Source organism: Tinamus guttatus, unplaced genomic scaffold, assembly GCF_059628265.1.
Source record: "Tinamus guttatus ecotype Peru unplaced genomic scaffold, ASM5962826v1 Tinamus_guttatus_pri_ptg000134l, whole genome shotgun sequence".
Classification (NCBI taxonomy): Eukaryota; Metazoa; Chordata; class Aves; order Tinamiformes; family Tinamidae; genus Tinamus; species Tinamus guttatus.
In genome coordinates, this window is record NW_028288668.1 from 2,477,371 (window position 1) to 2,502,534 (window position 25,164).

The following is a 25,164-nucleotide window of genomic DNA, read 5'->3' on the forward strand; positions in this document are numbered from 1 at the left end:
TTGAGGGACAGACTATACAGATGACCCTCAGGCAGAATGCACTGGAGAGGTATTTGTCTTTTTAACTACAGGCTTATTGAAAAGGCTGAGCAAAAGGCATCAGAAATGTCCCTTTCATTTATTCCAGTGTAATTTCAAACACATTTCTGTATTTAGATTGGAGTCATTTGAATGTGAAAACTATTTATTTCTGAGCTAGCCCTTCCTTGATTTCGATGTTAAAGTATATCCTCTGCGCCGCCGCTTTCTTCGTCACACCAGCAGGATGGGAAGGTGCCACAGCAGGGCTGCAGCCATGGCTTCCACACGTTGTTGTGGGGAGACAGCTGCTGTGGGACGGCAGTCAGCGTCTTACGATGCTCTTCGGCGGCTTTCCCCATTCTCCTTATTACGGTGCCAAACAGGGGCTCGCCGTCAGCTGGTAGAGGATTGGCCTCCGAAGGGTCTTGTGAGAGATCAAACAGCAAAGGTGGGTTGTGGTGGGTTGTACCATCCCCGAAACATGGGCAGATCCCTCTTCTGAAACAGGCTCCAGAGTCCTTTGGTTGGAATACAGGAGTAGTGTAATGAGCTTTCCATACAGTGCCAGCTGGCAAAAGAAGCACATTTTATCAGCTTAGTGGCATTAGGAGTCAGGGAAGATCCCTAAAAGATTGCTTTGTATTTTAAGTTATGTCTACTTTGCTGTTCCTAGGGCAAGTGTATGCAGTGGTTGCTGCCTTTGGGAGAAGGGCCTCTTTGGGAGATGGCAAAAGGACAGGGATTCAGAATGGGTCGTAGGGCCCAGGCCTAGCCAGGCTTTGGGTAGTTACAGGGCCATCTACACTATCTGGGTACTAGGTGTCATATTCTGAGTCTCTGGTCCTCTCTGGTGCCCATTTGGAACCCGCCTGGTGATGCCCCTCCTGGGTGGAAAAATGGAGGATATCTCCCCTGATTTGTAGGTTCTTCTCTTGGCTCTGTACACCTGAGAAAAGAAGAGCACTTGGGCAGGAGCTGATCACCACTTATTTCCACGCTCAGGTAGCATGCTTTGAAACAGAGCATTAATTGTAAACCATAGAGCCAATGAAATCTGGAGTACAGTTTGTACATTAACATGATGAGCACTGCTAGACTGCAGCTTTTCATCTTGTGTTTGAGCAAGCTGCTGCATAGACACAGTGGGTTTCCAAATGCCTGGTGGCTGGTGAAAAATGACAAGGCACTAGGACTAAATTGGAATGCAGTTCAGCAGGAGCTTTTCCTTCCCTTCCTTCCCTCTCCATTCCGCACTATTTGGTTAGAAAGAACTGCGCTGAACTTATTCCAAGATGAGGCAGAAAATGTGTCCACCGAGAAGGCAGCAATTAGGGTTGAAAGAGGAAAGGGGAAGTTGCCCTGAGGAGCCATTTCTGTAACACACTGAGAGCAAAGAGCTGAGATTTTTGTTCGGCCTACGTAGCGTTTTCTGTTTGTTTCAATGGAATCTGCTGACCTGTCTGTCCTTCTGTTGTGTCCCGAGTGTTCTCTGTGACCAGGAGTCTGCAGCTTTATTCTTATGTGTCGTGTAACTGCAGCAGGGCATATTTTATTAATAAATAAAATTAACAAAACTTCCAAAATGTAGAGAGAAACCCAAAACTCTGAAGCTCAGATAATCTTTTAAAATCTCCAATGGCAGGCTGATTTGCTATCTATTTATTTCCACTCACTGCCTCCCACTTGCTGCTAAGCTATGCTTCTGTGGTTCCTGTGGAGCTATGAACTATTTTTGCATAGTGTTGCGTGTGTCTCTTTCTTTTACAGAATTCACCTTCTGCATCCTGTTTTTTCTTTTTTTTTTTTTTTTTTTTAATTTTCAAAAATAAACTCGCACATTCCTATGAATAGGTATTCCTAGTTCTGTTTGGGTGTGTGCTTTGCCACTGTCTGGGATGTGCTCCACATCCTTCTGCCTCAACCTTTCTCTGCGTTGCCACTAAAGGTCGTGTGATTTACCACGCATTTGTCATCCTCTATCACAGCAGGCTTCCCTAGCACGAGATCAAGGTTTCATCTCTGTTGATCGTGTAACACAGGCACTTGTGAGAGAGTTACAAAAAGTATCCTGTGAGTCATACGTATGTTTCTGCTTAGGTGGCTCTACTCTGCCATAGGTAGTAGAGCAGTACAGCCAGGAGGATTATTTAATAGACAAATGAGGTGGGCAAATACCTTTCTATCTCTAGCTTAATCCAGGAATTCCTAAGATCAGCATTCAGAAGGGAAAAAAAATGTCATGGGAAAATAGTATTTTCTTGTAACAGTTGTGCTAAGTTCCTCATATTCTATCCACTACGTAGCAATTCAGAGAAGTGAGTATCTGGGGAGAGTTATTCTGATTTTGCAACATTTTGCACTATTCACAGCTGCAAATAATTACTGCAGTTGCAGAGTGGGAGACAGCTAGGCCCTTGTTAGTTCATACTCAAGGATAGAGTGAGGCCATTTGTAATTACCCCATGTCGGTGAACGGAGTAGACAACTGGGCTTAAGAGAGATTGGAGAAAAAAAAAAAAAAAAAGGCGGTAGATATCAGCACTGATGGAACCAGCAGGGTTTCAGTCATCTCCAAATCTCCAAGATGCAAAGGGAGGGTATGAAACTTGAACGGAATTAGCTCTGACAGAATTTGAAGGATGTGTGCGAGTTTTAGGGCAACATGTTAATGTAATATGTCCAAAGGAAAGAAAACCTGCTGCTTCAATCCAAACATCTCTCAAGCCCATCTGGTAGCAATCAATCAATTTAACAAGCAGAAAGAAACAGACTGTCACTAATAAGCCTTTTTGTGTTGTAGTAGAGGAAAGGCCTCTTTAACATAAAGACAAAGGATTCCTCTGGCTTCAGTGGAGGGCTTAATTGATGAGTCCTGCCAGGATGGCACCAACACACAATGGCAACAGACAGACAGGCACAGATAGTAAATATGTAATGTGGATGTGATATACTTTTAAATGAACACAACTCTGAGGAGACTAAAACAGCCTCTGAAAAGTGTGCCTGACCAGTAGAAAGCAACAGACAGTGAGAACAAAGGGTGAGACTTTCAGTCTAGGCTGAAAGTTTAGCCAAACAGTAACATTTGATTAGCCAATCTTTCACTTAACCACACACTGAGAGGCTGATTTTAATTTAATTTAACAGCTGATGTTTATACAAGATACGGGTATCATAAGATAGATTATGTATTTTTCATTGTAGCTTGCATTAGGAAGGTTGATTTGTTTTGCTGCCTGCCTATTTGACTGAGTGCATATTCCATTAGGGGAATTATGATTTGTAATAAATATGTAGAACAACTCTAGTGTTTTCTTTTCAACCCCCACCCCAGCAGTTGTCTTTTAATAGGAAAATTGTAAAAGCCTCTGAAGTGTAGCTGTGCTCACAGTTTCATAGGAACACAGGCACTATCCTGCCCCCCACATCTCTTCACTCTGTATCTAAGTCTGCATGAGTGAGTGGTATATTAGGAACTGATCTGTACAGCAAGATGGCTTGATCCATTCTATACTTCTGGGGGGAATGTCACTGTGGATTTACTCTAGTTTGGTCCCATATACGGGACACACCTGTATGGCTAGAGCACATCAGATATGATCCTATAACTTCTTTTACAGTTTAGTTTCATCCAAAAGAAACTAAGGTCATGATCTCCACGACCCTTCCGCAATGCAAACCAAAGAAGCAAGGGGGTATGAGCAGGAGGGCTTTATTTTAAAAGCACACTCCTGATCCAAACTAAAATTATAATGTACACAAGCCTTACATAGTCTAGGGAGCAAGAGTGAAAAGGTGAAGGGCAGGGAGGGAAGAACAGCATTTCTTCAACCTGAAGAGCCCTGGCCACCTCTACTGCTTCAATATGCAGTGTGCAGCGGTCTGTGTGATGGCTGCATGAACTCCTGCAACAGGAACTCATGCCAGGAGTCAAGGTTCTGCTTGAGCCTCTCTGGCCGCAGAAACAGAAACCTTACTCAGTTAGGCAAGTATGTACCACAGAACGGTTGAGGCTGATGAGACCTCTGGAGATCATCTGCTCCAAACCCTCTGCCAAGCAGGGTCACCCACGCATGTTGCCCAGGGCCCTGTCCAAACAGCTTTTGAAGATCTCCAATGAAGGAGACTCCACAGCCCCTCTGGGCAACGTGTGCCAGTGCTCTGTTACCCTCACAGTGAGGACATTTTTCCTTATGTTCATGTGGAAATTCCTGTGTTTCAATGTGTGCACACCTCTCTTCCTATACTAGCACATATATATTTATATATATAAAAAATGAAGAGATATTTCTGAGAACAGTGATGGATTTATCACTACAGGAGATTTGACTTTCCAATTCCTGTTGTATTTTAGGTAACACAAACAAGCTCACTTGGAGCTAGATGTGAGGAAGTCTCAAGCTCCTGGCATTGTGGAGTGGGACCAGCTTGGAGCTGTGTTGTAATAGCTGAACCTCAGTCTCTCACATCCCCCTAACAGCTCCCAGGGTTGGACTGTAGTTTTTTGTTTCTTTCTCCACACATGCAGAGAGACAGTGTCTACAGGGATAGATGGACATTTAAAACAGTAACTGGGATTTCTGCAGAGCTGCGCTCCACAGGAAGCTTTCTCAGCTCCCTTACAAATTTGCTGTCCTTTGGTTTAAAACCTAGAAACTTCAAAGCTGGAGCTTGAAAATCGAGGATTTTAAGCGGACCCGAAGACCCCGGCAACTTTACTTATTTCGGTTAAAATCTGACATATCCACCGAACGTCTGGCTCGCGCCGCACCGCCGCCTCCTGCAGAGTGAGCAAGGCGGCCGTTAGGGCGGTTGGCGGCGGCCGTTAGGGCGGTTGGCGGCGGCCGTTGGCGGCGCCACGCTGCCCCCTGGCGGCGCCTCCCCGTGCCCGCTGCGCTCCACGGCGGCCGCGTGAGGCGAGCGCGGGCGGCGGCGGCCCGGGCAGTCAAAAATCAGAGCTTCAGACCTGTTCCTCCTCCTCCTGTGTTTTACCTGGCTAAGGGACTGCATAGGAATTAAGTCCTGTCAGACAAGGCGGGAAGGGACTACAAAATGGAATTGACTGTAGGAATTGTTAACTTTTGGCATTTGCTCAATGAGTCTGAGTTTATAATTGCTGGAAAGGCCTACTTTCCACCAGAGGAATAGTAATATAGCCTAGTAATTTAGGCATTGTGTATTAGAGGCGATGAATATTTTGTATCTCCTTATGCAGAGGACTGGATTGAACCCTTGACTCCTGCGGTGACTAATGCCTAAGGATGGCTAAAGTTTTAGTGTTTTGCTCTTCAAATGCAGTTCCTCATTGGAATCACTGCCTTCCATGCCCAACTGCCATGTTGTTGGGGCCATGCAAAGGCCCAACAAGCTAAGCAAGACTGCTTAGCTGTGATGGCTCTGCTGAGCACCCATCCTGTGAGTAGCTCTGCCCAACTCCCGTGCTAACACCAGACATGCTGTGTGACCCAAAGAAGATACACATGTGCAGGCTGCAGGAGTACAAAGACCTGGCCACTGAGCTAATAGACAGAGGAGGAGCAGTTGCAAGGATCTCTTTTATCCACGTTTTATAAAATAGTGGGAATATCTGCCAGCCCTCCCCTGGCAAAGCTCATGGACTTTCTGCTCAGGAGCAACGTGTGTGCTGACCAGACTCCACCTGTGCTTCCAAGACTTGGGTGCTGGCCCCCAAGGTTAAGGTGGCTGTGTGAGTAAAAGTTTGGTGTTGCAACCTTGGCATGTATTTATATGCCATCATGAAGGACAGAACAATGGTGGAGAGCTTTTCAAATATTTGAGTGCATGCATGAATGTAGGCGAACAGAGAAATCTGTTTTGAAATATTTTGAAGTAGAAATAGGTTTTGTGGTCTTCAGTATCCAACAGGTATTTGAAAAACAAGTAAATTCTTGCTTGAAAATATTAATCAGGGTTATCAGAAAGTATCGTAAAGAAGCAGCAAGTGGTATGAGAAAGCTCCCTCAATTAACACTTTGACATAAGAGGGATTCCACACTGAGCTGCCTAAGATGATCTCACAGAAGGTCAGCATGTGCAGTACTCCAAACAGACAACTTAGTGTCAGTGTCACAACAGCTAAATCTGAACAGCTGGAGATGGCAGAATGCCCTATGATTTTGTAACTGTTATTTAATTGCGGTAACTCAGTATTTCTTCTCTCACTTCACAGACAGGAAAAGCAAAGCAAAATAGAAATTACAGAGGCTCATTCAAGCCTCTAAAGGATGGGAAGATGGATAGGCATAGCCTAATCTCATCAGCTTCTGCATATCTCCAGTTGCGCAGAATGAAAAACAGCTGAATGCAGCCTCACCACTAATTCGTCATCTTTAATCATATTCTCACATCATTCCATCACAGAAGGGACAATTCATCTCAATTAAGTTCATACAAGGAAGATTTTTGTATCTGATCTGGTCAGCCTCAGCTTCCTTCACAGCCAGAAGAGAGATTCAGGCACTTTTAGGGGTGACTGATGTCTTCATTAGGAAGTGGTGAATCACATCCTATAAACATCTATTTCCTTCCAGTATCTATAGAGCAATGTGTTTAGCTGCAGACACTTGTGTTTTGTCATATACATGCCATACCTTCCTTCATGATGGGGTAGGAATTAGGACACAGCTACGAGTCACTAGCTCATTCTCAAATCTACCTTAATGGAACACCTTCATCACCAACATCAGCAAAAATTCAGGATTAGCAGAAAGTGCTGGTTCAAAGCAAACCAAAGTATTATAGCTGCTGTCAGCTTGCCTAATTCCACAGCTGAAAAACTCAAAAATAATATGGGACCGTTGAAAATACACCTCTGCTTAAAATAAAAACCCTCTCTGTGCTGTTCCTTTTTTTTTCTAGTCATACCCTAAAACTGATACCAAATACTTTCACAGCAAGAACAATAGATACACTACAACAATATGAATCTTCTCCATGCTACCCATAAAGTGAAATCCTTCATCTCAGGCAAAGCAGGCTAGCTAAAACCCCAGCCCTTCTGCATCTTGCAGAAGAGCTAAGACATTGAGGCTATGAACTTACCCCAAATGTACATCTTTTTAACTGTTGCTCTGTTGGAAGTTAGAGGCCATTACATCATGCCCTCTGATGTGCAGGAAAGACAATGTTTATACTCACTGTCCTTTTGGTGCCAGCGCACTGCATGCAAAAACACACCACAGTAGTGAAACATGAACTCGTGCTCCGAGTGCTGAGCTGTGCCTTGCAGTAAAGGCAGCAAGGAGCGTCCATCAATGACCCTGGTGGAGAGAATGGAAGTCACTCAACTGTTTTAAGAATTTCAGTTTGCAGTTGGAGTGTGAGCAGTATTCGCCCTCCACGTGTGCGGCATTCGGATTTCAAGCGCCATTTACAAGCTGCTATTTAGCTAATTTACTCTGCGACTTTTAATTGTGCGGATGGGTGGAGACAAGCGATTAGTAGTGCTAGCAGTTTGTGCATTTACAGCAGTATGCACATCCTGGAGAGATAAGTTATCATTACTGTAATTTTCCTGGGAGTAAATATGTGATAACCACAGAGAAGGCAAGGTTCACCCTTTCAAACTTGTCTCCCTGAAATCACGGACAGCTCTTTGAGCTCAGGCCTTATAAAAATTATTCCACTTACTTAGTGATTACCTGCAGCTTAATTACACAACACAGGGACTTTTGTGCTTTTTGTTCATAACTCAAACAGGCCCTTTCTCTCACTTGTTCATTAGAGGAGTCTAACAGATGCTCAAAATTGCTTGCTAGCAAGGAACCTACTTCTCCCCTACAGAGGTCCAAAGGCAGGTCGTGTTTTGGCCCTTCCCTATGCCCAACTTCCTTGTCTTAGAAAGGACATGACCTATTTAACAAGATCCAACAGCCTTGTGAATCTCTGTGGATTTTCCAAGGAAAATAAAATAAAAAGTTCTTAAAAAAAGGATGGACATGGAAATGATTCCATCCTAAAGATCCAGTCATCCAATGATATCAGTGATTAGAAAGCTGTCTCTGGATAAATGACACCTTTAAAAACACATTGTTTTCCTTAACCTTTTCCATACAAGATGGGGAAAGCCAAGTAGAAAGGAAGCTAGAGAACTATCTGGTTTAGAAACAAGCAAAAATTGACCTGTGGATGTTAGGCTGCATGGTATTCTCGCTAAATCAAGAAAGTGGAGCAAATATGGTTTATGAAGTAACTTTTGCACCTGTCCTGAGGCACTGCCCCTCCAGCCAGCTGAATCACTGTTGGGAAAATGTCCATAAGGCTTGTAGGTTCATCGATAGCTATGTCTGCAGGCAAAACTCCTGGCCATCTAATTATTCCTGGCACACGGATCCCTCCTTCCCAGCCTCCCATTCCTTTTCCACCTGTTACGAGAGGGGAAAATAACAGAAAGAGAAATACTAAAAGAGAGCTAAAAATGAAAGATATTATAGACACACAGTAATTGCCTCATAAAGGGTTTTAAGCCTTTCAGCATATTCCAGTACTTCTAATGAAAACACACTAAATCCTGGAGAGCAAGGAATAGAATGACCACAGTGCAAACTCAGTTCTTTACGAATCAGTATTATTGGTCTCTTTACGCTGCTTTCTTCTGTGATACATGTGGCAGCTCATCATTAAGCAGCACTTCTGGCACAACAGCACCCTCTGATGCATCAGAAGACTTTCTGACCTGTACAATTTTATGTCATGTATGAGAGTAATCTCTCTATTGCCTAAGAACACGAAAAAGAAAAAAAAAAAAAAAAAAAAGGTCTGTTATTAACAAAAAGCAAATCTGACTCAGTGTCAATGGACGACACGGCATTCCTACCTGGGACTCCTGGGAAGACAGGCTTAACATGGCAAGCCTGACTGTGAGGGAGTTCAAAATTAGAGGTAGCAGGGACATTACAAATGATTTGCAGGCCTGGAGTGCAGTGAAGAAGTTTAGGATAATGTTTAATGGACCTCCAGGAGTTTATAATCCCAGGAATGCTCTGAGGTAATTCAAAAACAAGGAGAGCAGAACGCATGAAGTAAATGAGAAAGCTCGTTGAATAGTTTGCAGCGATGAAGACCTTCCAATTCAGTTTCTTCATAATTTTGAGATAATCCAATAGTCTTTCTTTCTTGGTTTCCTTTGCATTCCTCTGATCTTCTCCTAAATTCAGCCCAGCCCACACTGGCTGTCTTACAGCTTGAATATTCATTGTTTTGAATATTATTTTAGAATGAGAATCATTCGTTTATTGTAAGTATATATAATCCTAATGTCAAGGATGATCATATTAATGCAGCTATGTGGTTTAAAGACAGAACTCTGTCTTTAAAGTTAAGGGTCCAGTTTGAAAACAAGAACTGCAGAACATGAAGATATGATACCTCCATAACCCTTACTCTACCTTGTTGCTCCTCCGGTCGGGGCAGAGAAGCAAAGTCATTGCTGAAAAGCATTGTAGGGAAAATGGCAAGCAAAACTTGAAGCTAGTTTATTGAGCAAATAGCCTTGCACAGTAGGTTAAACTGACCTTGTTAGCTCTGCTAGACAATGCAGGTGTTTGCTACAGAGGAGGCAGTTTATGGCTGAGAGGTAAGGTTTCCAGGCCTTGCTGTAAAAGGCTGACAGGGTGGCAAGGTGGATTATAAAGCCAGCCCGACCACTTGGGCAATGACCTTTGTACTATGTATGATAAAGGTTACTGTCTCGTGGGTGTTATCTTGTAGTAAATGTTCTCATTACCCATATGCATGGCTTATCATTTTTGTTTATTTTTATTGACTGTTAACAGTGAGTGATTCTTACAGCTGTGAGTTCTATGGATATTTAGGAATTAAACTATTTTTATATAATCAATTTTCAGCTCATTGCCTTTTAGTTTAGACTGGTAATTCTGTTTGAGGAGAACAGTGTTCTGCTGCTGTGACAGGATAAATGGGAATGCCTTACTGTTATTTATTTCTAAGCTGGTATTATATCTCCTTGATTTCTCTCTTTCTAAGCAGGCATAATTTCACCATATCCCTGTCATACTGAAATAATCTAATCAAACTCGCTTATCTGGACTCTCCTGTTACTGTTATACTTGTAGGATAGTAGAAGTGAATACCCCTAGAACCTGAGCTGTACAAATGAACCTAATAGCCTTTTTGGTCTTTCTTGTCTGGAAACTTCATTGCTGGAACTGAAGGTTAATTTGACATTTAGAACCGTTAGTGAGTGAGATCCAGGGAATTCTAAGCTGTGCCAAACATTGCTTGTGCGGCTCATCAAGTAGCAGCCCTAGGCAGACAAGCAGCCTTTTGATGCTGAGCATCGTCAAAACATCTGAATCTTCTCCTGTAGGGAAATAAATGGTGGGAACTTACCTATCATCTCAGGCTTCATTGTGGCATTAAGTGCCAAGCTGCCTGAGATATCATGGTGGCTATGCTGGGCATGGGAGTCTGGAGGGTTTTCTCATGAGCCTGGGCAGGTAAAGGGATAGATTATGAGGATCTCGGTCAAGCTTCAGGAATCTCATCAAATGAGGAGCAATAAAAAATTGCATGGGTTTGGTCTCCAGCCTGTGATGTGTTGCTGCACACTTTCATGTGAAAGTAGCACTCCCTGAATTCACTGTGTGCAGTAAAGTACAGAGAAGGGTGAAAGGAGTTCATCCAAAGAGGATAGAGCAAAGCGATAGATGCTGACCAGCTTTGGTGGTGTCTCTTCCTTGTTCTTCCATGAGGAAGACCAGATCAGCTTAATTTCCTAATACGTGACAAAGAAGGTATAGAATGCCAGCAGAAGAGAGCTAAACCACTTAATGGTGAGAGAATTCACAGAGAATGTCAACGTGGTTGACAGAAACCAGTAAAAGCTAAAGACAGCAAGGAAGAAAACAACAAAATTAAAACAGTGAAAATTCAGGAAGGCAGACTTCAACAAAGCTGAACAACTAACAGGTTAGAACTTCTAGGGGACTGTTTTTTTTTGGAGAAAAATGCCCCAATCAAAGGCCCTAAAATGAGAGGCAACTAGTGATGGGAAACAGAATTGAAAATTAACATGAGGAAGAATGCAGAATGTCTAGTTCTATTCAGTGGGGAAGCAGAGACAGGAAAGAAAGCAGAAATGTTTAATGATATTTCCGCACAAGCCTTTGATATAAAGATGAACTGTTACCAGATAACCAGCAAAGTCAACACTATTGGCTTTTGGGTAAGATGTCAGCCTTGACTAAGGGCAAAATGGTATAATAAAACATAATACAGAATGAAGCAGATGTTTTCAAATGGCCTAAACCTGATGAATATTTGCAGCATTTATAGCATTAGCTGATTGAAGATTGGTTAGAGGTTATGTTTGAAAAGTTATGCAGGATGCCTAGAGTATTAGATTAGAGAAAGGCAAGCAATTATGTCTATCTTGGAAAAAAAAAAGACAGAATAAAAGACTCCTTGAATAAATTCTGCTATGAATAACACTATTATTTTTAAGCACCTGGAAAGAAATAAACATGAGTAACAAAGCATGTCAAGTAACATAATCACTGATTGTAACTATGTTAAAGCAGCATATCGTATGGAGGGAGGGGAAGAGAGCTGTCAGAGATCTTCATTTTCATATAACTTTCAATATACTCATAAGCAAATTATAGAAACAGCCTAGATGAAACATCTGTGTGATTGATAGGGAAACTTAAAAACTTTATCAAGGAAATAGTTATCAGTGACTATAATCACTGCCGGTGGTGACAAAAATAATTCTCCACTATGAAAAGAGAAGGATGTTTGAAGTAAGACTCCAAATGGTGAAGTAAAACTTCAATCTTGGATCTGATACTACATTTTCAAGTCTTGGCTTGTGGAATAAATAGCCTGCTTACTGTATTTGTAAACAATGTTGGGCTAGAAAGCATTACACATGCACTGGAGTCTAAAGAAAAATGAAGGAGAAGGGAAAGTACCAGTGTGGAAAGAAATGACTCCCCTTGAAACAACAAAGTATTGCATGGAGAAAAGAATCTGTTATCTGCAGGACCGATGGATAGGGCAAGATTTGCTGCAGTTTAAGGAGATCTGGGCTAAATATAGGAAAAATACTCTAGCAGCATAGACAATAAAGAGCGATATAGTTGGGGAATTACTGGAAGTCTACAAGAATTAGATAATACTCCTGTCAGGAGTAGCTTGGTCTTGCCTGGTCTAGCCTTGGTCTAGCCACACAATAGAAGATTGTAATGCCAGCATATAGCTTTGTGAATACAGCCTCTCTGGACATACTTTATATCAGTTTATTTTTAAGGGACTTACCTTTATAGATCCCATTCCATCCACCTAGCTGGGAATTTCCACTGCGAGCCTCCAAGGCTCCTCCATGATCAGATGCAAAATAAATGAATGTGGTATTCTTCAAGCCTTTTTTGCTGATAACATCCAGAAGCCTTCCTAAAGACACAGTAGAACACTGTAAGATAGTCTTTCCATTGACTTGAATGAGAAGATATAGACAGACGGTCCCATTCTTCTGATATGAACAATACAGAGAAAAATTATGCATTGTGGGAATAATAAGGACCCAATGGAAAGCACCTAAAGGTGATCCAAATTGCTTGTGCAGTCTAAAAGACCAAAAACACAAACTAAAATCAGCTAGAAATAAGCTGACTTAATGATCCTTTATTCATAACGCTTGGCCCTGTCGTCTTTATGCTGTCAATTCTCAGAGCTGTCTCCATTGTGTAGTCCCAAGCATCTCAGAAGTGCTTAAATTACAAATAATAGTGCTGTCTAGATCCTGAATTGTAGAAGGCTGCCATCTCTGTTCTCACCACGAACTAAACAGCACTAGCACTAGCAGCACACTCTTTATACAGAGTATGATTTCTCCATCAGTGCTCTCCATCACCACCCAGTGCATAAAAGTATCTTCACTAGGAGCAGCTTGTGAGGAAGAGCGGGCACAGCAAAATCTGAAGTGCACAAGGGAAAAACATGAGCTGGTGATCAGGTCATTGGCCTAATATGTTCTGCTCTACACACTTCCTGTGTCTCCTTAGTCAAGTTACTTAGTACCAATACCCAAAAATAGACACCTGCCCCAAGAAAGAATTTGAATTGAACTTAGGCACCCAGCTTCTGAAACAGATCCCTGAATGTAGCTGTGGGATTGCTGAAATTTCTGTCCTCACTAGCATCTAGCCTGTTCAGCCTACCCATTTCTTATGCCCTTGCACTTTGGCTCCCCTGCTCTGAGCATCTTGAGCCTAAATTTGATTGGCGCCCAAAACTTAGGAAGACATCTCTGCTAGGGTTAGATGTGGCAGGGGTTCTCCAGCTGTCCATCACAAGCAATTGGGCTGCTCACAAGATACATTTCTTTTAAACATAGTATTGGAGAAAGAAGTAGTTCAGAACATAGTAGTACTTCAGAATCTTGGGCGGTGGATGTTTAGGTTGCAGGTCATTCATTTACTATTTGTAATGCAATAAATAACAGCTATCTCCTTCCTAACCACAAATTAAGGCTCAGGTCTACATCCAGGCTCCAAGGGCAAATAAGTTTTTAAACCTAATTCACTTACTAAGTGAAATTCTACAGCCTTTTAGTTTGAATTTTTAGCTCTGAGAGAGGAGTCCAGAGTTTTGTTTTCTGCTGCTGAAGTTATCCTTTGATAAAAAGAATAACAAACCAATGCCTAATGTAAAGTCATTAGCAACACCAGGTGTAACTTTTGAAACTAGATGATGGTAATGTTTTTTAACAGAAATGCTGGGGAAATGCCAAACATCAATTAATAGTATGGTAAAGCACATTCTGGGTTATTTGACTGCATTTATCACTGTTCTGAATTTATCAAAATGCAGCACAGAATTGTGTTAATTGAAAAAGAGAAAGCGAGAACAACCCTCACAAGAACAAGCTGCAATTCATTTTAAGAAATAAGAAAGATGGCAATGGAATGGCCATCTTTGGAGCTGGCTGTATATCCACGGCAAGTTCACTGATTTTTATCAAATATAAATAGGGACTTCTGTAACCATCTCTTTAATCTCTTTTCCATATTCAAATAAAGGAAGAATTTTACCAGAGAAGGCCACTCACCCACCATCCAGTCCATCTCCTCAACATTATCTCCATATAAGCCATGTTTGCTTCTTCCCAAAAACTTCTCTGTGGTAACAAGAGGAGTGTGAACATGTAAAAGGGAAACAAAGAGAAGAAACGGTCTATGCTTGTTTCTGAAATTAAAGAAAATAATAGTAGTCATTTCTCTGCAAGCTGTTACTCAAAACACATCATAGAAAATTCCTCAAAATGACAGCAGTGACATAGTCATGATCAGTAGCTGTATATAAAAGAAAATTTTCAGATTTCACCATCTTTGCATTTTTTTCAGAGTTTGGAAGAAAGAGGGAATTAAAATTAACCTTAAAGACTTGGGTTCTCTGTTGAGACCAAATTAATATATACATTTTTTCTGGTTCTAAACTGGACACGTGTAGAATTAAATGTTAAATTTGGAAGTCCTTAGCCAAAAGGCTGTTATGTTGTCAGGGACAAGGAGAAGAGGATTCATTTGCTTAAACCTAAACATGGGTGTCGCTAAACGTCTGACACATCCTCATGGCACTGGCAGATGTAACACTGGACCTACAAGGGAAACATACCCTTTCAAGGATGGCAGCTTGAAGCTGGGCAGGACATCGCAGGACACCTGAAATTATCTCTATTCAAAGTTTTACAGAAAAGAGATTTTTCTCCAACATTCAATTTTACATAAGAAACAAAGTCTTACAGAAATGCCATATAATCCCTAACTGAGATATGCCCAGATCTGACACAAATTTGAACTGAGAATTAAATACTTAGTTTAACTCTAGTTGATGTTATTAATGTTTGTGTAAAGGGAGGATGTATCTGGAAAATAGGCAAGACAGAACAAAACTCAGTATCACTCTCCTGTTTGTAAAATATTAAAGAGCAACACTTCATGTGACAGTTCATCCATCAAGCCAAGATTATTTTTGTGTGCCTACTGGCAGAAGGCCCAGTCCTTGGCCAGGACCCTTTTGTGTTAGGTAAAGGAGTCCTGAAGACACCAAAATCGTCTTCCCTTTCCTGAGTTGCTGACAAACTGCACGTGAGACAGAAGGCAGTGGTTGGATGCTGACAGCTAGAGGGACACGTGAAAACAGCAAACAGATGCTGGCCAACACGGTGGGTGGCTAGCTCACCATTTGCCACCCTACTGCTGTATGACACAGCAATATTGCTTAAAAATTATGAAAAACTAGTATGATTTTTGTCGTTTACCTTTCAATAAATGAAATTGCCTCCTTGAGCAGATTAGAAGTGATTTTTTCTAGCTTCATGGGTTGTTCAGTGATCTCGTGGTTTCTCATCAGGATACAGTTCCAGTACTTGGTGAATCCATAGCTGGAGAACCAGGAAATGAAATACAGGAAACCACAGATGGACAGGCATATGATTATTTTCCATTTTACTGAGAATAAGTTGGTGAGTTTTCCAATCAGAAGCGTAAGCACTGCAAGGACGATTATCTGTGTGTGTAGCCAGTAGGTATCTTGCAAAGACTTGGCCAGCTCGGGCTCCTCCGTGCCTTGGCACTCATTCAACAGGGTAGAAGGCATGCCATAAAAATAATCAAAGCCATGATTTAATGGATGGTGGCAGTGATCGTAGCGGGATTCACAGTTCACACCAAGATGCCACTTCCCTGAAAATATGAAAGAAAGACACTAGATGTAAAGGCTTTCCTGCTGGGTGCTCCTGCAACTGTAACAGGCTTCCCACTGTGGAAGGAGCGGGTGGCAAGTGGCAACAGGCTCACAGGTAGCAATCACACGTGCTGATATTGTCTGACCACTACAGCTGGCTTCTCTCACCCGTCTCAATTTAAAAAGAAACTCCTCATAGGGTAATGTCCCAGCTTGGAGGCTTTCCTGAAGGGGAACAAATATGCTTGTGATATTTGGTGTTTTTTATTTTAATATGATGACCTAGTCTTCCATTAATGGTGATGGGATAGGAGGGGAGAAAGAAGGGGAATACTATGTGCCAAAAGAAGCAGCTAAGCACAAAAATATTATCTAATTTACACACCGGTTCAAAGCAGCCTTCATATTGAGGACGAAATTTCAGCAAGAGAGTGTACGCATTGGCTTTATACCTCTATATTTATTTTAAAATAAGTAGCAAAACTAGGCCATTCTAATTAGCCAATAAAACTGGAGTGATCAAGTCATATACTGATAATGAACCTTAATTAAATCATACTATAAAGCAATGTAATTATCCTGACACCAAAGTACAGTCTGGAACCATGGGCTTAGGGGGCTATTAGCCAGACAAGTAACTTCTGAGGACTGCTAGCCACATCCATGCTCGCGTATGTGGATTTATTTTACAGCATCAGCTAAACCAGACTGTCATGAGCTAGGGCAAGTTCTCCCCTTTGCATAGGCTTTTGTGAAGCCAGAGCATCACTAAGACTCACTTTAATCCATAATTTAAGAACTAAATTACACCTCATTGCAAGGGACCCCAGCAGAGGGTGAAATTCACAGTAATTATAATTAAGTACCTAACTCCTTTGACAACATGGAGTTTAAAAATGAGAGGCGCCTGAAAGACACATCCTTTAATTGCTATTCAGGCAAAATTAGCAGAGAGTTAGCACAAATTTTCTTTCTCAGGTATGGGTTCTGATCTCAAATCCATGGCAGTGAATGGGACTCCTTCAGCTTTTTTGTCTCGCCTAGCTGAGTCGCTTTTTGGAGATAATGGAAGGTCTTTTAGAGTCTTAACTGTAATAATAAGCAGGATGCAGAAGTACAGAAAATCCAGCTATCAGAAGCAAATAAGACCACTATAGTGTCTGGTAGCTGGCATACTTTTTCGGCTTTAATAGATCAGGTAGTATCTCTGTGTTTTCTTCTTTCTTGAAGCAGTCTGTACTGAGCAAATAAGTCTTTTTTTCTTTTTTTTCCCCATTGCATTTTTATACTAGCAGTGTACGTCTGTGTATTCCGTATGTCTTCATTTTGGATTTATCACATATGCTGCCAAGACACGGCGGGGTTGGATGGGATTCTGGAAACCTTGTTGTTTTTGAAACTTGTGCAGACAAGAAATTCAAGTTAGTTAATCCTAGACATATCGACAAAGAAAACTGATTTTGGAAAGAGCCTGATCTGAATAACAAGCAATGAAAAGGTGGCAAATTGCTATGTCTCATACCTACGAGTGCTGTCGAATAACCTTGCTGGTGCAGTATTCTGGCAAAAGTGGTTTCATTTGTCGGGAGCCCACCAGAACACCCACTCCAAAAGAGAACACGCCGTTCAGTGCTGGGTGCCATCCCTAGAGAGGACAAACAGCAAACAAATAATTCAAGCTGTTTTATCTTTGTTTGGATTATTCTTTCTAATGGATGAAATCAGGGGATTCGGCTTCCTAAGTCTAGTGCTTTTTTATAAGTCATTTTATATACCCTAGGTTATTCTGATTGGCATTAGAAGTTGTCTCCTCTAAGTCTTTTGTCGTATCTGCTAGCCCAATGCAGATATCTCACATAGTCTAGGGTGTCTAAAACAGAACTAAGATGCCTGTGTTTAGACAACTGAGGTCCTTAAAAGCTGCTCTGTCCTTAAAAGCAAAGGTCTATCGAAATATGTTGTAAAAAGCATGAGAAGTTTTACATAGAACAGCAAGTTTAAAGAGCCAGTACATACATCCTAAATTTACAGTTCAAGATTACATTATCCGTAAATCTAACTCCTTAGCAAGTCAGGATCATGCCAGAAGAGCTACCCTGATGACTACTGAAAAAGTGACTGGCTGTAGGTTTCTAATATGGTTTCGAATGGCTGGAGTAAATCTGTTTTAAAACATCCTTGTTGACAGCTGTTCCACAGTCTGACAGATTCCACTGTGTTTGTCAAGATATTCAGAATACCATGCTTTTCTTTGCTTAACATAATCCTACCACCACAGTATATACTGTGCTTGTACAATTACCTTCTTGCCATGTTTCTACCTTCCCGTAGAGTCATCTATCTCTGTGTTGCTCTATGGCTACATTAAATGTATTTAATGTCAGGCTTTTCTCACAGAAAACAACCAATAAATCTAGTCATCCTTGCTTGTCCCTGAGGTGTGAAAACCTCAGATTAACTAATCTTTAGAAAGTTCATCTAAGGGTATTTGTAATAGCAATGGACAAAGTGCAGCGAAGCCTCAGCGGGAGTCGCACCTGATCTGACGGGGTACCTGCCCGTGAGGAAGGCTGCCCTGCTCGGCGTGCACACAGCAGCTGCAGCAAGGTGATGCGTGAGCTTCACTCCCTCCTTCGCCAGGCTGTCAATGTTAGGGGTCCTAAACAGAAAATCATGTCTCTGGGAAAATTCATCATACAGGTGTTCATTGTGCCTCACTCATTGCCTCTAGTTTTGTTAAGGACATCCCCATATTTACAAATCTCCCTTTCTACAACTCACCTAGGAAAGCTTTATGCTACGTATTTTTAAAGACACATAGATTTTTCTTAGAAATGAATTTTCCATGGATAAAGGTGTTTTAGTTAGTAACTACAAAGGAAAAGCAGGTAATTCAGGTCCGTTCTGTATCAAATGCTCATGCAGCGGATGATAAAAGCAGCATCCTGCTGCAGTGTCCTGCAGTAATGTATGCAGGCCAACAAAATCTGCAAGATGATGGTAGGTTAGAATAAATTGAGGATACTTTGCATTCCAAAAAAAGTGGTCTCATTACCATTTACACTGTGACAAAAAGCTTTGTTATTTTTAAAGTTCAAAAATAAAACTTACTGTGCCACGAATGAGAACAAATATTTATATTCCTCTTTGCAAACTCAACATGTGCATGCACACAATCACAGTGTTTACTGAAATTTATTTATATAAAGATTGATAACTGCAGTGACCATAAATATATGATAGACTGAGCTGTCATTTCATCACATGTCTAGCAGAGTTGCTGTTGGATATGATGGACTGAGATTAAGATTTGATAGTTCAACCCTTGGTGTTGGTGTAATTTATAAAGTAAACATGCCAGAAAAATATAGTTCATGTGCACATTTACGACGTTCTGACTAAGATGAAAATTGGAAGTCTGAAAAAGTCACCAAGCATGCTTGTAAAATTATTATTCTATTACCAACTACTACAGGACATTTATTTTTTACATGCTAAATTCAAAATTTGCATATCTTGTGTTGCAAAGGCATTAATTAATAATGGATTTTCTAGTACTGAGTGTTGTCAGCATGTTTTGCACTAAAACTCACCAAGATAATTTATTTTGTTGAATACATCCTTACCTTATTGTATCATTGCCATAGCAACCTATATCTCCAATACCCAGATCATCAGCCAATATCAGTAAAATATTGGGTTTTGAAGCATTTGATACAAAGCTTCTTGGAAAAAAACATAAGAGTATCCAAATTTTTAGGCAGCTCCTGAAATTAAAAGGAAAAAAGTAACATTACGAGAAATATTTGTAAGTTTTCTAACATCTTAAACATTGTGTTTATTAGCAATGTGTTTATGAGGACCCCACAAGTGTTATGAGGATTCAAAAAAGATGAAAAGAGCTACCGAATTCTGTCGGCAGATGGAGCTCCTGAATACATGGAAGAGTTCCTGAGCTTTCTAGAAGTCTTTTTTTTTTTTTTTTTAATTTACCCAGGAAATAACTCCTCGTGTGCATTTCCTTATTGAGACTTGCATTGATTTCAGCAGATGTTTCTGCCAGAACGCGTGGCTGGATACTTGCAAGGTTCCCGAAGTGCCCCGGGGCCGAGCTGTTGCGTGTCGCGCAGCACTCGCCTGCTAAGACTTCCCGAGTCAGCACAGCTGATTTGGGTGCCCGGGGGCTACCCCGTTAATGCCCCCAGTGCTGCGCCCCGGGCTCTCCGCAGCGCCTGGAAATCTGCGCTTCAACCGTGCGGCCACCACAAACTGCAGGCTGCAGCAATGGGCTTAACCTTGGGCATCTTCCCAGAAGAACCTAAGAAGATGTCAGCACACAGTTTAGCTGCTCAGGACGCTTGCTAGGGACAGCTTGAAGACCTTCACTTGAAATAAAACATATATTCTAGACTATATCTACTGACTGGCTTTTAAAGTTCAGGCTGAGTTCATAGATTTGGCAGACAGAAATGCTGCCCTTTCAAATTAGTATATTTTTTAGGTGTAGAAGCTCTTCAAGAGGAATAAACATAATGGTATTTTATTATTAACGGTTTCTAGAGGGTGATTAGTAATTCATAATAAAGTGCTTCCTTGATTGTGTTAGATAGCTTAACAGATACCCCAAAGTGAGGAATGCCTATTAAAGCCATTATATTATATATTATAAATACTGCTAAACCTCCCTGTTTTATAAAAATAGGGTAGTGGACTTCAAAGGCCATCAGTTATATATCCCTACGAGCTACTCTTATATTCTCATTAAGCTTTTTAAAACGAGAAATCACTTTAACATTTTCTTATACACAACACTTCATAAAACCCGCGATGAATGTCCTTTCTTACCACTGTTTTCCCTGGTAAACCTCCTGGCTTCCTCTTGCCTGTAGCAGGTGCATGGCTGGTTTCAGGAATTCTGCTGGAAAGGGGAGCAGAGCCATCAGAGCCAGGCGGCGGCGGTGCCCTTGCCTGTGAAGGCAGCTGTTAACTGCCCTGCAATTCCACAGTCACACGGCCCGTGCCTGCGGCTGGCCATGCTGGACAGGGATGGAGCCACGAGGGCTCCACGAGGCAATTCCTGCGCCCCGGAGCGCAACGCCCTGCTGAGATGTAGCTACCGGGAGGAAAGAACCCAAGGTCTTAGACAAATGTTAAGGTTGGCAATTATTACCAGCCCCCTCCCTCCCACGCACACCCAAAACTGCTGGCGATCACTGAAAGGAAGGTTTCTATTAAGTTGCCAACAGTAGGCAACGATAAATAAAACGGATTTCTCAAACTTTGGTTTACCTCAAATTATCTTTTAAGTTCCAGGAAGAGAATGTAATCCTTACCCTGAGCTTAGAAATCGTAAAGCACTCCAAGAAAAGCCAACCTGGAAACTAATGTGAACTTTTAGCTTTGGAAAAGATCTAGTATGTTCAAGGAAGTACTTTGGTCTCAGTGTTGCAAGTTGTTGCCCAGCAAATTTACGACCATTCTGATGACTGTCTCAGGAATTTCTAAGCCTAATGTCACTTACAAGTTTGTCAGGCCAGTGTTCCCATCCGCCAACTCTACGAATTCAACCTGGACTATAAAAGCCAATCCTTTTAGTTCCTAAACATTTATTTTTTTCCCTAGGAAGTCCAATTTTATGAGTGGAAGCAATTTCCTATGCTTGTTGAATTACCCAGTATAACTAACCTGTCTGGATACAGAATGGTTTTGGAAATACACTCTTACACTAAGGCATCTGCAGAAAATGTGGCACTGAAGATGTAAAAGTCATGCAGGAATGTACGACAAATTGGTTCCACAGGGCCTGGCACAGGCTTATCTTAACACTGCAAAGTAAATCAGAGGTGCCTTTTATTTTCTTCCATGTAGAAAGAGACCAGAGTGTTAAATATCCAGTCCATGGGAAATTCTTACTTTCCCATACTCCTTTCTATTTCAAACCAGCACAAGAACAAGGATATTCTCACTTCCATTAAGGAATAGTATGAGGCTAATTCGCATATTTATTTTCAAGGATTTTTTTTGCTTCCATTTTGAATTTTTATTTTTATAACTGCAGAAGACACATTTAGAAACAAAAAACACTTCCAAACAGAAAGTAAAAATTCCTAAAAGGTTCCATCTTGACCAATGACTCCCCCCCCAGATGAGTACATTTTCAAAAGGGAAAAAGCAGTGTTTTCTGAGAGATTTTTTTTTCCATCTTTAATGGTATATAAGAATGCTATGGTTTTTTTCATGTCTGCAGAATAATAAACTGGGCAGAGCAGGGCATAATTCTGCTGTAGGAATTTCAAAGAATGAGCCGATGGAGAAGAAACTGTAAATGATGCTGTTCTTACTAGGAAAAGAGAATAAAAAGCGTCATATCCAACTCCACTGGTTTTTACAAGTAACGTCTGGGTGCCCAGACATTGGGTGCCCAAAATGACATGCCTTCAAAAATTACACTTCCTGTCCATACCTCTGCTTCTTATGTGCTTTATCTCTCTTAGATGCAGTATTTTCCATATGGTTTAGGTCATTTTCCCCTCTTTATGGGCAGGTTTCTGAAAGATACTGCTGAGATTCTATTCACCCTGCCCACTGGCCAACTCAGAGGTTAATGGGGAAGCAGAGACCCTCTCTCACCAAACGTACTGCCTATGTTTGAAGAAGGATCTTCTTGCCAGCACATATACTACATGATGCTGAGTGTCATGATTCAAAAACAAACAAACAAAAAGGCTGTATTAGTGTGAAGCAAAGGACCGACTACTTGGAGTTATTACCACTTGTGCGATACTGGTACCTCTTAATCACAGGCTATCAGCAATTCCTGCTGAAGCACCAAGGAGCTAAAGGCCTCACGCAGTGCACAGCTATGGACAAGGCCAGCACAGAGAGGCATTAGCCTGGGAGGAAGAAGAGCCAGCAGTGGCTCCAGCCCTCGTCTGCAAGGAAACTTCTCCTGGCCCTGCCTTCCCGGCAGCTGGCCGGCAGCCCGGTGTTTAACAGGACTGGAGGGGGTAAATGAATAAGCCTGGGCTCTTGCAATGAAAACGTCCTCCCTCCAGCCTGGGTAACTGAGGATCATTACAGCCCCTATAAGCTGAATAGCACAAAAATACCAGACAGATCTGAGCATCTAAGAAATCCCTAGATTTCCTAAAGGCATTCGCAAGTTTTCCAAGCCCGTACAGCAACTCTGCTCTCTTCTGCTTTCTCTTAGTAGCCTCAGTGGCACAGATGTCGGTGACAGTATTTAAACTGCTATTTAGGTAGAGACTTTGTACAGCCCCATAGGAAAGCTGTGAACTTAGAATCAGGGAGTTGAAGTGGTCCTAAAAGATACTTGGGTCTTAATACCTTTGGTGGTGGCATCGTGGAATCACAGAATCACAGGAGGGTTGAGGTTGGAAGGGGTCTCTAGAGATCGTCTAGTCCAACCCTCCTCCTCAAGCCTCACACCTAGAGCACGCGGCACATTTTAAACCAATCGTTGTTAGTTGTATTACTGGAGAACTGCAAGTGCTTATTTATTTATTTATTTGTCTAGATTAATTTTCCTTTTCCTTCATTTTGATATCTACAGCAACCTGACATGTTAGTTCTTTGTTTTTGTCATTTTTTACCCTTACAAACTTCTGAATAAATAATAGACTGAACATGCTATCTGCTGACTTTGGAAATGTGAAATTGAACTACATGCTGAAAATTAGTGCTGTCTAATTTACTGCAACCATTTTAGGACCACTACTCTTATTGAAGGGCTAGAAGAAATACCAACCTGTAAAAAAGAAAAACTAAAACATTTAAATGTGCATATTCACCTTTTTCTTTCAGGCGCTGGTTTGTTCTGAGAGTAGAGGTCTCACTGACATTGATATGAGAGCACGGCAAACATGGTTCTGGGCCCTAGAGCTTGCTCAGTTTCCTTATCTATTAAATAAAACAAACAAACAAATAGCATGAAAGCTGGCAAACACCTGCCTCTAGAAATCAGCACAGTTACAGATATCTAAGGAAACATCAGGCTGTAATTCCCTAAGACACAGGAAGCCATCATCATAACAGAGACCAACCCCTTTTTAACAACAAGGAAAACAAACCCTCCTCTCGGTTAATCTTCTTGCACCCAAATTCCTCTCACTCCTTGGTCTGCTTTGCCGCACGGATCCACTAAGGTCCCTCGCAGGAAGTGGGACGGACTCCGAGTTTTTCCCCTTCCCCCAGGCTTCACACAGCAATTGCCTGGGATCTCTGCCAGGAGCAGCAAGCAAACTGGAGCCGCATTAAAGTTTGACATGAATTCCTGGCTGATCCAGCACAAAGTAGCCTGGAAATCCGGGCACAACATGGCTGCTGCCGTTCCTAGATTCCCAGGCAGCTAATTCTACACAGACTTGGATAAACCCCCTCACTGCTCTATTTTCAGTGCCACAAGGAGATGCTATAAATAATGTATGCCTATAAATAACAATATATGATCATTTGTTGATATTTCAGGTCTCTGAATGTCCTGGATATTAATATGGCAAGTGCTGAATTTAGAAGTAAGTGTGACAGAAAGATGTAGCAATTTAAAGTGCAGGAGGGGCAAGTATAGTTGAAGGCAGTTTGATTTGTTGATCACTTTGCTCATGTTTACCCATTTGGCTTTGCTGATCACTTTGCTGGCATTTGACTATTTTCATCATGGACATGTTGTCAAATTTGCCTACTATTATCAATACTTTTAAATCTATTTAAAACTTACATGGTATGATTACGTTTGTGATGTTTCCTGGGCAAAGAAAATTTCTTGAAAATAACGTTGTGCTTTGGGAAAGATGATTGGTTAAAAGCTGCTAACACTGTAAGCATTAGTCTGTGTACAGTTCAAATTAAAACTGAAGTCTTTTAGCTTTTCTACACTGCTTCCATCATTCTCACCATGTGATCACTGCTGAAGATGTGCACATGCTGTTTGGGGGCTGCCTTAAATATATATATATATATATTTTCCCTCATAATAAAACTAAGGATTTGGGAGTGGAGGGGGCATTCTACTAGTATGGACTTTGCGTCCTGGTACCGCTGAGTTAGTCTTGCAATACAGAGGTAACATCTGTGACCAGTTATTGCCTTCAGTAGAATTAAACTTTCAACCAAAATCTTTTATTACAGTTACAGCTTTATGATAACAAAGCACAAAGGAGATTATTGTTTTTTCTCTGAATTTTGAGCCTTGCAGTATTTCCTTCCCCTAAATAACCTGTTTTTCACTGTGCCTAACCACAGGAAGCTGTTGTTTACTCACTACTGTCTACAGATGAGTTCTCTGCCAGCAAACACTTAAATTTTGAATCACGGTGTGCTTTATGCTGCCATCCTCTATCTGGTTATTCTCACATATCTGACTTCTAAAAGCAAATATTGGCATTCAGATATTCC

The 25,164-nt window shown here is 41.4% G+C and overlaps 1 protein-coding gene and 1 long non-coding RNA gene across 2 annotated transcripts in view; both read right to left on the reverse strand.

Annotated features, from left to right (window-relative positions):
* LOC148595246 (uncharacterized) overlaps positions 1-25,164 on the reverse strand; it is a 371,889-nt gene that overhangs the window by 157,278 nt on the left and 189,447 nt on the right. The gene's annotated exons all lie outside the window — the stretch shown is intronic.
* LOC104572617 (arylsulfatase D) lies at positions 219-20,657 on the reverse strand. Its single transcript, XM_010219778.2, has 10 exons — positions 20,596-20,657; positions 19,377-19,517; positions 18,288-18,409; positions 17,273-17,395; positions 15,326-15,749; positions 14,114-14,250; positions 12,322-12,456; positions 8,243-8,405; positions 7,180-7,301; positions 219-589 (listed from the first exon to the last, which is right to left on the reverse strand). Exons 1-10 carry the CDS (start codon positions 20,646-20,648, stop codon positions 219-221), a joined length of 1,791 nt encoding a protein of 596 aa, XP_010218080.2. The 5' UTR covers positions 20,649-20,657.